The sequence below is a fragment of the Panthera onca genome, chromosome A2, assembly GCF_046562875.1.
Source record: "Panthera onca isolate mPanOnc1 chromosome A2, mPanOnc1 haplotype 2, whole genome shotgun sequence".
Lineage (NCBI taxonomy): Eukaryota > Metazoa > Chordata > Mammalia > Carnivora > Felidae > Panthera > Panthera onca.
The window spans coordinates 98343553-98361407 of NC_138340.1; the positions used below are offsets into that span (position 1 = coordinate 98343553).

The 17855-nt window shown below is 39.2% G+C and overlaps 1 protein-coding gene across 17 annotated transcripts in view; it reads left to right on the forward strand.

Annotated features, from left to right (window-relative positions):
* PPP1R9A (protein phosphatase 1 regulatory subunit 9A) overlaps nucleotides 1-17855 on the forward strand; it is a 328575-nt gene that overhangs the window by 298062 nt on the left and 12658 nt on the right. For 11 of the 17 annotated variants that reach the window (XM_060632500.3, XM_060632499.3, XM_060632498.3 and 8 more), the window contains 2 exons: nucleotides 5882-5969; nucleotides 6069-6146. The exons of the other annotated variants lie outside the window; for them this stretch is intronic. In XM_060632500.3, coding sequence (XP_060488483.3) covers nucleotides 5882-5969; nucleotides 6069-6146 — 166 coding nt within the window. The remainder of the gene's footprint in view (nucleotides 1-5881; nucleotides 5970-6068; nucleotides 6147-17855) is intronic. 17 annotated transcript variants of the gene reach the window in all.

Here is a 17855-nt window from a genome sequence, read left to right on the forward strand (position 1 = left end):
AGATAGCGATCTTATTGTTAGTTTGTGTTATGACAGATCCTGTCTCTGACACCCCACAATCGCCACCTTCGGTGACTGGGAAGGCCCTATTCTCTCCTGCCTTCCCCTCTCAGGCTCTGTTATACCTGGAAAGATGTCAAAGAGGCCATCAGTCAGCTGACTCTCAGCCTATTACCAGTTGGTACCTTGAAAGTCAAAGGTCTAGTCTTCAGCGTTCTAAGTCCAGAAACTTAATAACACATTCAGATTTAATCAAGTTCAGAGTGACTGATTCTCGCTGTTCTAGCTTAGAAAACACTTATTTCTAGACCAGAATACTAATTTTCTGATTTACTTTGGGAGGTACAGCTGACATAATAACCAACATTATTCATATGTTCTGTTCTCTCTCCCCTGCTTGGTAGGTTCATAAATCAGAAAGTTGCTCAGTGAGCATAAAATGAGAGTAAAGTTAACTGGATGTGTATACGGAATATGCTCATTAGACTGGGCTGACTGATGAATGGCCTATTTCACCGTAGCGCCACTGTTACTTAAGCATTTTTGTGTCCCTCCAGGACTTTCCCTCCCCACTTCCCAAGAAACGGACCTCAGTATCATTAAAATGTTATGGCATTGCAGGGGCTGATACAATGTGGATTATCAGAGTGGGATCTACCTTTGTTGTCCTCAAAATCCAATTTGAGGAATAACATTCTGTAAAATTCTTAAGTCCCTTGCAATATAAGACTAATCTATTTAGGTATGGTTAACCCAATTTCCCTCCGTGTGTGTGTGTGTGTGTGTGTGTGTGTGTGTGTGTGTGTGTTCACATGTGAGGTTCTTACAACTCATTGGCTCATCAGAAAAAGAACTAGAATGAGGTTCGGCAAGACCTCAGGTCTACATTCTTATGTAACTCTCTAATCCTGAGAAATTGTGTTCTTCTTCAAACCCAGATTAAATCTCACCTCCTTTAGTGGACTCTTAGTATACTCTCCCCATTTCCGGGCACAGTGAATTATTCACTTCTCTCTGATCCCACAGAAATTTTCACACTGTTACCTGTGCTTCTATCACTTTGTGTATGATAAGTAATCTAGTTGTCAAGGATGAGCCAGTTTTCTCATTCATCTTTTTCATCTTTGTGTTCTTGGCCCCCAGCAAAGAGTGTGGCATATAATTGATGCTTCATAAGTTTCTTGAATAAATTAACAGGCATGCCTCTCCAGATAACCAATGCAGGTTATCAAACCAAATCTGGTCCCCACCTGTTTTTATAAATAAAGTCTTGTTGGAACACAGCCATACTCATTTGGCTATATACTGTCTACTCTGATGCTACAATAAGCAGAGTTGAGCATTTGTGACAGAGACTGTATAGCCCAAAACCTAAAATATTTGCTATCTGGCTCTTTACAGAAAAAGCATACTGGCCCCTGGTCTGGGCCTTTATGTGCTTCTACTCATCATTGCTGTATAAACTCTGAAAATATCTTAGTCTCTGGTTGCCATTTAGCTAGATTTTTTTTAAAGTAATATGCCATTATTTTTGGTCTATTAATTTACTGCAAGGTAATAATTAAGTTGCAGCTGTATTTCGCTACAGTTTCAAGGCTAACAACGTGCTGGAATTATTGAACAACTAATTGAAGTTGGATGTTTTCTAAATTATGTCAACACCACATTCACAAATCATCACTTTGCTGTATTTGAGGGACCTCAGTGGAAAATAGGGTATAGAGAGTCCCCATTGTAACTAGATAAATGATAAACATCTATCCCCACTTCAGTTAAAGCAAGAGGAAGTATAAGATTATTTGCAGAGATTTGTAAAACAAGTTATATGACAGTAGAAAGCATGAAAATATTTTCTTCATGCTCATTCTTTGAGTAGCCTAATAACATTTTGGTCTCTAAACTTCTGTAACAATGGACTTTTGTTCAGATAAGGTTAAAAAGAATAAATTAAGCACTATCAGTTTTCTACTTGTGATTTCTAGAGGTTATTATTCAAAATGTATATAGGGCTGTTAGCATATTGCCTGACACAGAACATGCCTTCAAAAATATTTGCTGAATTGGGGTGCCTGGGTGGTTCAGTATGTGAGGTGTCCAACTCTTGCTTTTGGCTCAGGTCATGATCTCATGGTTCGGGGGCTCCACACTGACAGTACAGAGCCTGCTTAGAATTCTCTGTCTCTATCCGTCCCTCCTCCCCCCCCCCAAAAAAAGAAAAAATAAAATAAACTTAAAAAAAAAGTTGGCTGAATTAATGTCCTGGCAAGTAGAACCTGGCTTTGCAAAATCTTTACAGGATTCATTTATTATTGATATAATGCATTAGGCTCTTATACATGTAGAAATTATAAATTTTATCACTGGTGAGAGGAGGGGCCAGGTTACATCTAGCTGAGATTGGTAAATAAGACATGACAAGGAATGTACAATTAGAGTGAGCATTGAACTATTTGGGTGGGGTGAGGGGAAGGATGGGAAAGGAAGGCAGATAAGGCAGGGCAGTGGCATTAGCAGAACAGGCACACAGGAGATGGCTTGAAAGGAATGGGGCTGCCCCAGCCTGCCTGAAGCAGTTTGTTTATGCAGTGTAGATGATTGCAATTAAATTGAACAGGAAGGTTAAGTCATTAGCTGTAGGATTTAAGTGCTGTAGATACCTCTCTATATTACTAGGCAACCACAGATGTTTGAACAGAGGGACAAAAAGGAAAAGACATTAGGTGTGGGCAAGATGAGTCAGGAGACCCTGGGAGGGATAACCTCTAAAGAGGAACAATAGACAATGGCAGAAAAGGGCCATGCAAGAACCCCTGAAGTGTAAGTTGCCCAGACACAGGGGAAGAAAGTGAGGAGGACAAAACTGATCACAGGGTTTCTAGCCTCAGAACATATGGCCCTGTCATCAATAGAAAATAAGGAATCAGAAATATTATGGGAGGAAGACAATGAACTTTTTTTTTTTTTTTTTTTTTAATAAAGAAGGTCAGGAGAGAAGCTGGTCGGGAGGAGCAGCTTTGGGAGTCCCCAGAGGAAAGGAAGAGGGAGTCAGGACTCTGACTCCAGTGAGAGGAAGGAGAATGCAGCACAAGACAAGAAAGAAAGGCCTTAGCATGTAGCCATGGGGAGATCATTTACTACCTTTAAGAATGAAGGCCAGGTTGCCAAAGTGAAAAGCTGCCGTGCCCAACCTGAGGGCTCAGACTTCCGATTGCTCTTGAAGGTAGTATTGGAGAGATTTCAAAAAGCCTGATGGAAATTTTACATAAACCTGAATCAATAAACAAAAACAAAATTGCTTTTTTTTTTTTCTTTTCCTGAAATCCAGCCAATCCAGTGTTGGTTTTTATGTAGACTGGAAGTCCTAATATGCATTAAAGATGTATTTGATTGATTTAAAACAGGGAAGTGCATTATTACTTAATCTTGCCTCTTCAGCCTTGTGAAAGCCTTCATTTAAGTGTTCCTTGGAACACAGTTTGGCAAATGTGTGAGATAATGACATGAGGTTGCCTAGCAGCAGGCTCTGTAATGGGCAGAATCAGGCTTTTAGTCCCAAGATGCCCAAATAACTGCAACACTAATAAGGTTACAGAGTGTTTCCATGTACATCGTCTCATCTGGTCCTCTCACTACTCGTTAAAACATCTCCCAGCTACCTCTAATTCAGAAAATAATTAGGCAGTCTCCTTTTAAACTTTGCACAGTCCTAGCCATTAAGAGTCGCCTTAGGATTGATCTGAAGGAATCTGGCACCTTTTTTTTTTTTCCTTTGGCTTCTATTAAGAAAATCGAAATCCTACTTTTTAAAAATTCTATGTCCATTAGCAAAATCACCTCAGAAGGTATTTGTGCCATGACCGTGGAGTTTCTTTATGTGTATATCTCACATCTGTGGCTATTTAATTCCGTTACCCTGGGTGATGATGCAAATATTCATAATAAATATTTGAGACAAGAAGTGGATTTTGATATGGACATATCTCTGACTCTTCTGTTCCATTAAGTACATTCCAAGGAATTATTATAATCTAAGGATCATTAAAAATATGAAGAGCTCATTGCTAAAAATCTTGAGAGTTTGTAAACATCTTGTGCTTCTTTAAGAGCTTTGAATGTAGACTCCTAAATAAAAACTGTGTGTGCACTTCATGTTTTGTGTGTGTGTTTAGAAATTTCTCCTGAAATACAATTATAAGCAAAATTAATTAGCAAGGTTAATTAAACACTTCTGTAGGAGCACTTTTCTGTCTATACTCCATACCAGAAAATTGCTGGAATATTTTTAATTTTACAAAGATAGAGACAGAGACCAACAGACAATTAGGAAAGAGTAGTTTCACACACCAATATGCATCAAATTTAAAACACCCTTTGTTAGTCATGTCAGATGACTAGATGTGCTAAAACTTAACACTGAACAACATCCTTTGCTAAATAGTTACAGATAGAACCTTATGAATTATCTACTATGTTTAAGGAGGAATAAATGCCACCCATGGAATCTAGCTCCTACATTTGACATTGAACGCCATTCTCAAAGCCTCTCCTCTGATTGGTTTTTGGCATCATTTTGAGTATTCCCATCCCCCAGCAGCTGCTGCCCTTGAGAGCCAGCATAACTCAAACAGGCAAAGATCATTCAGCTTCAAACACTGAGGAAATTTTGGCATCTTCCTCATCATAGGAGGCCAGCCAAGTGCTCCAACCCAGCTTCTAAGAGAAGCCTTTCAAAGATATAAATGTTTTATAGCTGAGCCCCAGCTTAAAAAGTCTCCCCCATAATCTGCCCTCCTCAGTTCCAGAACTGGCCACAGGCCATTAGCAAGGGAGAGACCAGAAAGGAAGGCTTTGACTCTCACTTTCTCCCTGAATCTCCCAGACTCTCAGGCCTGACTTTCTGTACTGGGCTTGGGAGAAATGGGGGAAGTGGTCTGGGTTCCTGTCAGAAGGCACCAAAACCCAAAGGCAGGAAAGGTATGAAGCACAGAGCCCAGGCATTATTTCTTTTTAAAGTTTATTTATTTATTTATTTTGAGAGAGAGAGAGAGAGAGAGAGAGAGAGAGAGAGAGAGAGAGAGAAGGAGAGAGAGGGCTCATGTGCTCCCTTGTGCATGAGGTGGGGTGGGATAGAGACAGAGGGAGAGAGAGAATCCCAAGCAGGCTCTGTACTGTCAGCATGGAGCCCAACATGAGACTCTATCTCATGAACTGTGAGATCATGACCTAAACTGAAATCAAGAGTCAACACTTAACCAACTGAGCCACCCAAGTGTCCCCAGAGCCTGGACATTTGAAACAGAGTTGAAGCCAGAGAAGGAACAAAAGGAAAGTCCTGCCAGTCCCCTGCTTTGAATGTAAAGAATTATGGGTGCCTGGGTGGCTCATCTGGTTAAGCGTCTAACTCTTGATTTCAGCTTAGGTCATGATCTCGAGGTTAGTGAGATCAAGCCCCATGTTGGGCTCTGTGCTGACAGCACAGGGCTTGCTTGGGATTCTCTCTCTCCCTTTCTTTCTGCCTCTCCCCCACTTGTGTGCTCTCTCTCTCTCTCTCAAAATAAATAAACTTAAAAAAAAAGAATTATTTGATAGTGTTTATTCTTGCTTACTTTGTTCATTCCAATATATCTGAAGCCAAAACTCTTTGTCATGAGTGTTGGGCTTCTGTCCAGCAGGACCTCTCCTGGCTTAATTGAATGTTCCTCAACATAGCTGTGTTTCCTCTGGCTTAAAAAAAAAAAAAAAAAAAAAAAAGGCATACATTATTTTCTTTTATACTTTGGAATTGGGGTAAACTCCTTAGATTCCGAGATGCACTGACTTTTGACTCATACCCTAAAAAAATAATAATAATTGGTCTTGTTCACATGTGTGTGTATCCTAGATGGTGCCAAAGATCCCAAATCACTAAGGGCATCCAGTTCACTGGTGGTGCAAGGAGGAAAAATTAAGCGCAAGTTTGTGGATCTGGGGTAAGCATTTCATGATGTAACACACAAACCCTCTGTGAAGGAAGGATTAAAAGAGAAAAATGTCAGTTTCCCCTTTCTGACTTTGTGCTGTCGTTATAGGGCACCTTTGCGAAGGAATTCCAACAAGGGAAAGAAATGGAAAGAAAAAGAAGCCAATAGGTTTTCTCCAGGTAGCAGGTATGGGTGGGTGATCTACACTTTCTGGCCCCCTCCCATTGTTCACCAAAATCAGTGGTCAGTATCCATGAGCTGAGGCAATCTACCAAGAAGTGAGATGAAAGAGAAATTGTACAATCAGCTTGTTTTTGTCTTGCCCCAGTTATAGCCTACACTGGCTTTGGGAATATCCACTGGCTTAGTTGCAGAATTACAGTCACATGTGCAGTTTCAGTAAATGTTTATCTAAATACAGCATCAATGTGATATGTCAACTGGGCACATTTCAGGTTGTTTGCCTGGCTACCCACAGTACTAGCGTCCTGTTTTTGTTAAGTCTGAAAGGGTAATTTTACATTTAAGAACCTTGTTGACTTTCAAGACTGTTCTGTCCCCATGCATGAAAGAAAAACCCTCGTCTCTTGCTGGACTTAGCTGTTTAGTTGATTTTTTTTCAGGCCCTACCAACTCTGCTTATTGTTCAATAAAGACTTCCCTGTAGAGCAGTAAGCTTTATACTGCATGCTGTCAACTTTTAACTTCAGATTTGTATCAGGAGACAATAAAGCCTGGAGCTTGACTGCCTGGGTTTGGATAAGAGCTCTTTGAGTTACCACCTTTAAAATCTTGGACAAGTTATTTAACCCGTTTGCCTCCACTTCCTCATGTGAAGTAAGGGTAAATAACAGTAGCTACCTAATTACTGTAGTGTAAGGATTAAATGAGTTTTCATACAAAGCATTTAAAATGCCTCTCTCTCTGTCCCCCTCCTGCTCGCACTGTCTCTCTCAAAAATAAACATTAAAAAAAAATTTAAGGGGCGCATGGGTGGCTCAGTCGGTTGAGAGCCCGACTTCGGTTCAGGTCATGATCTCACGGTTCATGGGTTCGAGCCCTGCATGGGGCTCTGTGCTGACAGCTCAGAGCCTGGAGCCTACTTCCGATACTGTCTCCCTCTCTCTCTGCCCCTCGCCTGCTTGTGCTCTGTCTCTCCCCTTCTCAAAAATAAATAAACATTTAAAAAAATTAAAAAAAAAAATTTAAACTCTCTCCGCCCCTCTCCTACTTGCACTCTGTCTCTCTCAAAAATAAATATTAAAAAAAAAGTGGGGGGGGGGCACCTGGGTGGCACAGTAGGTTGAGCATCCAACTTCGGCTCAGGTCATGATCTCACAGTTCGTGGGTTCAAAGCCCCGTGTCGGGCTCTGTGCTGGCAGCTCAGAGCCTGGAGCCTGCTTGGGATTCTGTGTCTCCCTCTCTCTCTGCCCCTCTCCCACTCACACTCTGTCTCTCTCAAAAATAAACATTAAAAAAATTAAAAAATAAATAAAATGGTACCTGGCACATAGGTATTTAAAGCTAATAATAAAGATAACAATTTTGTATAATTATTATTTGCAAGTTACAAAGCAGTTTTACATCTATCACTTTATTTGGTCCTTATAAAAAGATTGGGAGGGCAGATAATAAATAATACCATACTGTATTAAGAACTTCACCTTCATAGAATTTAATTGATTTGCCCACAATTATGCAATGGGCAATTAATGCAACAGGACTTGTGCTTCCTGTTGAGATGTCTTTCCAACACAACGCCTCACCTCCAGTTATTTATGTATCTAATGATGTGTAAATTTCTTTATGAAATTTGGGGATCATCTCATTAGTGTAGACTAGGTAGGAAACAGAATGCTAACAATAAAAAATCGTAAAATCACTTGGGGACCACTTTCCTGTTTTATAGGTTGTCCTCCACTCTTTCTTTTTTTTTTTTTCTTTTTCCTGGCATACAACTTGGTGAGAAATTGTACCTTCTTCCTGGGATTCTGGGACAGTAGGGTGGGGGAATGAGAAGAGATAATTCCCAAATTAATTGTATTAGTCCATTGTTGTTTTGTTTGTTTGTTTGTTTTTAACGTTGTGCACTGGAGAAAGGATAAAAAGCTCTGTTTACATTGAGGACACCAGTCTCAGGAAAAATAAGTCAATGATACAACACAAAAGCAATTTAACTTCATGTGATTTCAGAGTAAGAAATATGAAATAGTCTACTATGTGCCTTAAAATTAAGTTTAGAAAACTATAAATATACTCAGGATTAAAAAAAAGACAATAAATAATGAAACTATTTCAGGGAGAGAGAGATGCCAAGATACACAACAGGAAAGAAGCTGGGACACTTCTCTGGTAACACTGCAGTCCTTTTGGTCCCTGGACTTCTGAGACAGTCACTACCTGTCACCTTCAGGCTCCACCCTAAAAGGGATGTAAGTGAGGCATCCAGTAGTGGGGAGAAGGTTTGACTCAATTTCATCATAGTGGCCAGTGGGTATCACCCCCTTGTACAGAGTGAAAAGCAAGCAAATCTTGATTCTGTTGGTGAGTGCTCACCTTTCTCTAGGCAAACCCCAGGGAGTCAAGGGTGGGCTATCCCTACAGCTAATGCCAGCGTTTGCACCAGCAGCCAGCCAGCTCTGTTTTTAAAATATTAACTCTGGAGTCTTTCTGCTTCAGTGGTCACAAGTATTTACACACATACCAATGCTACAAAATCGTTTTCAATTAGAATCATAAATGTACAATTATCTGTAATTATAGTAAAGTTTTTTTTTTTTTTTTTTTTTCCAACGTTTTTTATTTTATTTTTGGGACAGAGAGAGACAGAGCATGAATGGGGGAGGGGCAGAGAGAGAGGGAGACACAGAATCGGAAACAGGCTCCAGGCTCCGAGCCATCAGCCCAGAGCCTGACGCGGGGCTCGAACTCACGGACTGCGAGATCGTGACCTGGCTGAAGTCGGACGCTTAACCGACTGCGCCACCCAGGCGCCCCTATAGTAAAGTTTTGACAAGACTGACAGGAATTCATAGAGTTGAAATCCTGAAAGAACAAAGGAAGAAGAGAGACTTTTTCTGTGTCACAAAAATGACTTTTTGAGCTGTCACAGTAATTGGTTAACGCTAATCAAATCTAATGACAGTCTGTGTTCTCCTATAGAGATTGATGATGGGCCCAGAACCTTTTAAAACATATGGCAGGAAGCAGAGTTACTGCCCTGTAGGAGCTTAATGCATTGAGTTGGTTTCACGGGGCCCCTGCAGGTAGGTGGCTGATAAGCACCGTGAGCTACAGGGTCCCCTTCCAGCTATGGAGGACTGGGAATAAACTCATCACCTCTATGCAGCATTCTCAGAAAAATGAGGGAATGATTCATGGATTGAGTTTGTAATCTTATCTCTTATGCTTTTCATTATTAGGCTGTAAAAATCTGATGAGGTCATTCAATCAGTTATAGCCTGAAGCTGTCGGACTCCAAAGAGGCAAGACAGTTTGCTAAGTTCCGTCTTGGTCTTAGTTTTTTCCTTCTTGGTCTTAGTTTTTTCCTTCTTCAGGAGTTAAGAGTTTACTTTATTGTATTCCTTGTGGAGGCGTAATGACTCAAATACATGAGCAACATGAAACAAATAGATAAGATTAAGTAATTATAATAATAAATAAGCCCTTCCAAAAATATGGCTTGGTTCTATCCTTTTCCAATATGTCCTCAGTGAATGTGGATTTAAATAGGCAGCATAGCAGATAACAAAAGCAGGAAGCATGTAGTTGTCAGAGCTTGTTCAGACCAAAGAGTAAAATAAAATACTATCCTAATTCTAGTGTCAGTAGCCACTGATGTCAGTGGAGATGCCTGCTTTGGAGCTCTGTGGAAGAAGCTCCCAGTTGAGTTGCTGAATGGGAAGATGGGAAGCCTTGTGAGCAATTACGTGTATCTTAGAACAAGGCTAGACATGTGGGAAAATGACAAGGGAGGGAGATGGCACTCCTTTGTGGAAGTGAATTTGCAGTCATCTTAAAAGTATGAACTGTGGGAAATCACGGTGCCGGAATCCAAGCATTCATCCTTGCTTTGCAAGGCTCTGAATTTCTTGGAGCTTCGTTTCCCACCAAAAAATAATTAGGTGGATTCAAACTCCGTAGTCTCTGATCCCCATCCATCTCTGTCTATGCTGTCCAATATGCTAGCCTCCAGTCAGATGTGGCTTTTGAGCACTAGAAATGTAGCTAGTCTATACTGAAATGTATTGTAGGAGAAAATGCATGCAGGATTTCAAAGACTTAGGATGAAAAAAAAAGTGTGAAATATCTTATTAAAATGTTATAATGCCAATTACATATTGAAATAATAATATTTTGAATATTTTGGGTTAAATAAAATAAAATTAATTGTACCTTTTTCTTATATGACTCCCAGAAAAGTTTGATTTATATATATACTTCATATTTCTGTTGGATAGTGTCGATCTGTATGATTCTATGTAAAACATCTTCTTTTTGAGTTCTAACTTGTCATTTCATTGATCTATAAATTAGCATGTTTTCATGTTTGTTTATTCTTTTATTTTTTTAATTGAAGTATAATCAAAATACAGTGTCATATTAGTTTTAGGTACAGTGTAATGATTCAACTACAGTTCTATACATTACTCAGCACTCATCACAATATGTGTACTCCTTCTCGTCTATTCTTTTTTAAATCTATACCTGTTCCTCTGTGTTCCAAATATAATTTGTTTATACACAGAGGTACAAAAGATACAATAACATAATTTATTTTAAAGGCAAATTGGATGGGGGAAAAAAAGGTAAAGCAAAAAGTAAGGTTGGTACTTAAAATATAAAATCTTCAACAACAACTGCATAGTAAGTATAACAGTGGCTTTCAGTAAAAGCAAAGAGCATGATGTCAGAGTAAAGAGCCTGGATTCAGTCATAGCTGCCACTTAACGTCTTGGGCAAGTTCCTTAACCTGTCTGTCCGTTTCCTCATCTGTAAGATGGAAATATTCATACTTCTTCAGGTCATCAGGAGGATTGAGAGTCACATTTAAGCACGTTTCAAGTCCTTAATAAATGTCAACAGTTATCATTACTAGTATTATTATTTAAAACCATTCTGATCAGAGGAATGTAAAAGAAAGTATTCTCTGTATGTATTTTTCTGGCTATCGTGTTCATCCATTGTTAATTTTAGTAATATCTTAAAGAATGAGTGGACTGGGGATTATAGTTCAGACAACCCTTCATAGATATTTCTCTCAAGGAACCTTTAGGTAAATCAAGGCATTAGAGTGAGTTTGAGAACATTCCAGTGACATGTGCCTGGAGGGCAGCTCTGCCCTGTTGCTGAGCAACGGCACACAGCCTCTGCTCTTGAGCTGGAGTGGAAACAGTCCCTTTCAGAAGTGTTGATGAGCAAGACGAGCAAATGTGCCTGAAGAGAACAGCACCTCGCCTCTGCCTAACAGAGACACCCCACAGAAGAGCCAACATTTCTCTTTAAAAAATATATTAAAAGTACGCTTTTAAAAGGTACGCCTGCATAGCTTGGTGAGTTAGGTGTCCAACTTGTGATTTCGGCTCAGGTCATGACCTCACAGTTCATGAGATCGAGCCCCTCATTGGGGCTATCAGCGCAGAGCTCCTTGGGATTTTCTCTGTGTCTTTCTGCCCCTCCCCTGCTCACATACCTGCTTTCTCTGTCTTAAAGTAAATAAATAAACATTTTTCAAAAATTATTTTAAAAAATAGGAAACAAAAATGCTATTGTAAGTGGCCAGAAGAGAATGACCATTAGAAAATAGCAAAATAATTTGAGCCTGGCAGGTTGTTGGGTTTTTTTTTAAGTAATTTTATTTAATTTATTTTTAAAGTTTATTCATTATTTCTGAGAGAGAGAGAGAGAGAGAGAGAGAGATAGCAGGGGAGGGGCAGAGAGAGGGAGATACAGAATCCAAAACAGGCTCTAGGCTCTGAGCTGTCTGCACAGAGCCCAATGTGGAGCTCAAACTGGTGAACCATGAGATCATGACCTGAGCCGAAATCGTACGTGTAACTGACTGAGCCACCCAGGCGCCCCAAGCCTGGCAAGTTTTAAAGCAAATGTTTAAATCATGAACAATGGTGATGAAAACTCAGTAAAGCTCCTACAGAGTGCTTAATTTTGACAGTATAACTTCTGCAGATTCTTTCCTTCACTTGATATTTTTCATGACCAGAGGTTGCTTCATTCTTAAAAAGGGGATTATTTGAGTTATAAATTAAAAGTAATTTATTAAAGTCTCCAGTTTTTACAACTTACCTTTTTTTCAGTTTCAGTTCAACTTACAAATCTTTTTGTTTTATTTATACACCTAGTAAAATTTTGTAAAAACATAAAAGCAGTCACTTTTATGGAGACCTCTGAATAATGTTAGCTTAGACTCAGTAGCACAGACTTGTTCCCCCCATAATTGCCTGTCCTGATTTTAGAAAACTGCATTTATAAATGTAATTTATTCAGTTTTCTTTTTAAGTACTTGCCAGCGCTTGAAACTTGACAAACTTTTACATTCCTAACATGTCAACGCTTTTCCACTTGAAAAAACTCAAAAATCTAGTAGATTAAAATGGTAACATAGTGACTGTAAACATCCAGTGGTCTTATCAATTTGGTTATTTTACATCTTAAACAATTAATCATATTAAGATAGAATCAACAGACAAACCTCTCTCAGATTTCTAATAATACAAATTTTCTTAAATCCTCAGCAATATATTTATTATTCCTAAACCTAACATTTTTATTTTGATAATATCAATTTTTTTTTTTTACATAATCCTCTTGATGTTTCATTTTAAGCCTTCCCAGGGCCCTTGGGTGGCTCAGTCAGTTAAGCGTTCAACTTCTGCTCAGGTCATGATCTCATGGTTTGTGGGTTCAAGCCCCGTGTCAGGCTCTGTGTTGACAGCTCAGAGTCTGGACCCTGCCTCGAATACTGTGTGTCTGTCTCTGCCTCTCTCTCTCTCTCTCTCTCAAAAATAAATAAATATTTTTTAAAAATGTAAAAAAAAAAAAAAAAAAAAACCTTCCCAATATGGAGGGAACTCATTAAAGGAACAGTTTCTCCATCTCATATGAATGTAGAGGAGGAAAAAAAAAAAAAATAACCTTCTTTCCTTCTACCCTCTTGGGTTCTTTGATTGGAGTCCTGTAAACGAAATTGACAGAAGATAGATTAACAAGAGAAAAGCATACAGATTTATTTAATTTAAGTTTTGTGTGGTGCAGGAAACTTTATAAGGAAATGAAGACTCAGAGAAGCAGTTAAGCCTGAGCATTTTAATGCTAGATTTGTTGAAGACTGAAAAGTCTTGGAAAATATGATAGAACGTAAGGGTATGAACTAACAGTAGTAAACAGTGGGGAGCTTAGCAAGGCCTATTCATTCATTCATTCCTTCAGATTTCTCTAAGTGTCCCTCCATCTACAGAGATAAAGATGTTCCTTTCCTCCAGGTATATAGGGAGGGCACCTCTCATGTAAGGGTCTTATGACCTGCTTCGGGAGCAGTGGGGGAGGTCAGAGTACCTACCATTTGTCAGATTCCTTTACCTTAAAATATTTGCTGTGCCAAGTTACCATATTCTGTGGTTATCATGTCCAGAAACCCTGTCACAAGTTAAGGTTAAACAGTTACCATCTCATATGGGCTATCAGTTATGGATTAGAGGTTTAGACCGTAACTCAGGGTCTGGAAGCAGGATGTGTCTAGGGTGGTTGGCCTAAGCTGCACATGGACACCTGCTTGTCATAGCTGTTAACTGTCAGGGTCTCCAAGTGCCCTTCAGAAGGAGCTGGCTTTAAAACTTCAGTCTCCTTGGTGGATGTTAGAACTTTACAGAATTACTTGATCTGATTTGAGTAAATGGAAGTCTGCAACCCTTCCTCTGATTGCCCCTAACTTTCTCTAATTAACCTCCATAACTACCTGCTTAAAGTCTATATTATGCTTATACTTTTTATGTTCTGCCAGTTCCTGAACTCCTAACTTATCTTGATGACATTCAGTTCTATTCCGAATAACTTCACACACCTTGTATTTAATGTAAGACAAACCAAAAAAAAAAAAAAAATTACTAAGGAATGTTTACCTGGGCAACTTAACTTTGGGGTGCTGTCCCCAGGATGAACTGGTTTCAAGATGTATGGAATTGGGTTAGCTGCTCTCTAGAGTTGTGAGCTATAAACCACTTAAATGCCGGGAAACAATTACTCCCTCCACCTCACACACATCACACACACACACCCCCTTGGCAATTTAATATTACAGAGATTTAATTTGAAGCCATTCTTTTTCTCAGTTACTAACAATAAAACAATCGGGGTTACATCCATGACTTGTAATTGCATTTTTACCAAAAATGATAGTGAGACTTTAGTGTACAAGTTAAAAAAGAAGATGAATTACAGAACACATACCTATTTTGACCCTCTGAAAACTATTTTCAGATCCAGTAAACATTCATTTCTACCAATCTTGATTTTTCAAGGGGATTATTAAGGATCTATATGAAGCTTATGCACCTTACACCATAACCAGCTCTCAGAGTCAAAAAAGTCAATAGAGGGAGGGAGCGAGGGAGGGAAGAAAGGGAAGGAAGGAGAAAGAAAGGGAAGAATTTTATGTTATTCTTGACAGATTTCTCCACAAAGTGAAACAGACTCTGAGTGGTCAGTAAGGTATGACGATTTCCAAACTCTCTCTGCTCCATTTGTAGGCCCAAGAATTCATATTGTCCAGAGGGACATTGGTATTTATTTTAGAAAATATGTCTGGTAAGCTGATGGATCTGTAATTATAAAGTAATGGAGAGTTTGCTTTTTTAAGTGAATATACTTTGGGTCCAAGCAAATGGAAGCATACTAACCATTCGGTATACTAGGAAACACACAGAGATTATATCAGTTCATGGGGTTTTAGAGTCAAGGCTACACAAAGAAATGAGGGGTACAGGATACAGCCTCAGCAGGGGCACAGTCAGTCTGGAAAATCCTCTTCAAAGGAGGCCAGGACCTGGTGGTTTGCAGCTTTGAGGACCATGGTTGTTTCCTTAGAAGTAGGCTTTCTTTGCTTTCTACGTGACTGCTCCTCCATTTCTTCCATCATCTTGCATGGAAAGCTGGAGAAGAAAGCCTCTGAATGTCACCGGAATCTGAGCATCCATGATGTCATTCATCACACTCACTATGGCCTCTGGATCTGTCTTCAGTGCTGCACGTACAATTTGTCATGGGATTATTAGTCTTGAATATTTTCCTGGAAGTGAGGCTTTTATGAAAAAGTTTAATTAGATGTGGTCTTGAATTGTGTTTAAAATGTTGTATGGTCAGAATAGATGTTGAACTGAAAGTCCTTTTCAAATAAGGCATTCGAATGACAGCAGGTAGGCAAAAATATTCTTATTTCTCGCCTATTAAAAAGAAAAATGGCGATGGTGGTGGCTGTCCCAAAAGCATTGTTTCAAAGGCAGTTCACTGGGAGTAGGACAAGATAGCCATGCTGTCATTAATTATAGCCTGTTTATAAACTTTAAAACAATATCCATATATTTAAGCCCTACTGTGCCTTTTTGAATTATGGGTGGAACTCTTAAAAAAAAAAAAAAAAGCTTCCATGATACTTTGATTAATTGATCCAGAAGTTTGTAACCAAAGGGGGAAATAATCTTTAGGTCCAGTTTATCTCAAACATGTCCAGTTATAAGAATGTGGAACTGCAGAAAAAATATTTTTGTGTTTCTGCACAGTTAGAGGCTTCTGAACATTTTTACTGGACTCTGGGACCTGAGCTTCAAAGTCAAGCCTCAAAAGCTAAATTATGACTGGATAGATAGTGAGAACTGCACAGATTTACCTCCCCAGAGGTAAAGTTTCAAGGAGTAGGATGGGGAGAGAGGATGAGACCCAGCTTGATGGAGACATTCCCAGGGTTGTTCAGCCTGAGCTGTTGGTCTTATCTCCCCCCAAGACAATATATTACTTTCTGAAGGGTAAGGACCCAAGATCCTTCCCTAGTTGAATTTGTTTACACTGAAGAGATAAGATTTCTCTCCCTCTGCCAGAGGGGAGGTAAGAACAGCACTATGTCCCTCTCCTATATAATCACCCAGATTGGCATTGTTTAGATTCCTTACCTACAGTGTAGACCAAGTATGGGATGACAACTGGTTTTCATTGTGTCCCTCTAGAAAGAAGACATTAGGGCATGGGGAACCAGTGCAATCATTTTCTGTAAGTAAATGGTAACTTGTTCTGCTCCAGAAACCTCATCCTTGCATCCAGGATAATATAAATAAATGTAGATATTATTAAAAACTTTAAATGTCAGCTCAGACATGTGTTAAAATATAGATTCCAGGCAAACTCCTCCCTTCCTCTGTCCCACATTCGAATTCAGGAATTCTAGGTGCCTATGAATCTGTATTTGAGCATCTGCCCTAGATGATTCTTACCAGACTTGTTTGGGAAACACTGCACTGGTCCATGACCCAGGAATAAAAAGTGCTTCTTGCAGAATACCAGTCTGCCTCTGCTAGTATGATGTCTCAAGTTCAATTATTGTACCCCCTCTGCCCCATCTTTTCATAGTAAGTAAGTAGAATTAAGGATACAGAATTTTTTTTAATTTAGACTTTAGGATGAAATTGAAGGTTGACCAACATCTCTCATTGGGCTTTCTGTCTTATCCTTATAGTCCCTTTTATTGTTTGTCTGTTTGTTTTTTAAGGAACTCACCATCATAATCATCAGGTATTCTGGAATCTTTAAATGACCAAGTATTTTACTCACCCAAACTACGATCTCAATATTCTACCAAAATTTCACTGATGTCTCCATTCTCTTTAATCGTTATTTTTGTAATCCTTTTATATTTGTATATTGCTTTGCCGTTAACAAGATGCTTTTACATTTATTGTCCCATTTGATTCTCAGAGTAGTCTTTGGAAATAAACAGGGACTGTTAGGAGTGTTCTACTAGTTATGTAAACTTGAAATGAGAGTTGAGTAGCCTGTGGGTCCTGAGTTGTCTGGCTGTGGTGTGGAGGCACTTTTAACTGAAAAGGAATCTCCTTGTTGGCATGACATCAACAGCTAACATATAATAAACATTGTAGCAAATACCATTGGGACATATTGAGGGTTGACCTCTTCTAAGCTGCACATTAACTGCTGTCCATTCCTGCCTCAGCTCTTGGTAATTATTTTTCTCTAACCAAAAGATAAATATAAATATGCAAGTACTTGCACTGATAAGAATATCAGTCTTCAAACTGTGTTTCTCAAATGACTTTGAATCCTTTCAATGTTAAACAATAACCATAGACCTTCATACTTTCACAGATTCCCAAGCACTTTCACGCATACTATCTCATGTAATTCTTAACAACTACATAGGAGACACATAAAATACCCACGTTCTACACAGGAGGAAATAGAGGCAAAGAGAAGACCAAGGCCATGTACTCTAGAGGTGGTAGACCCTGGACCTCCAAGTGGGGTATTAAGACTTGTGGCCTGGTCTCCTCCTAGAAAAAGGCACTCAGATTATGATGAAAAAGCAATAAGGGATGTGTTCTGCTTCAAGCATCATAAGCCCTGACATTTCCAAAGTATTTAAATACATCATTTTCCAAAGTCTCATACTCTTGGCAGCATGAGTTCAGAGGAGGCCAGGAAAGAATGCTGGCTAAGAGCTAATGGCACTAATGGTAAGGCACTGCTGTGTCACCCAAATAAGGGGACTGCTGCAATGGTTAACCTCGTAGCAGTTCTAGAAAGATGGTGCCCCGCCCTGACTTTAATTCACCCACATCCATTTATCAGGCAAATTTCCTAAGAATTCACTATGGC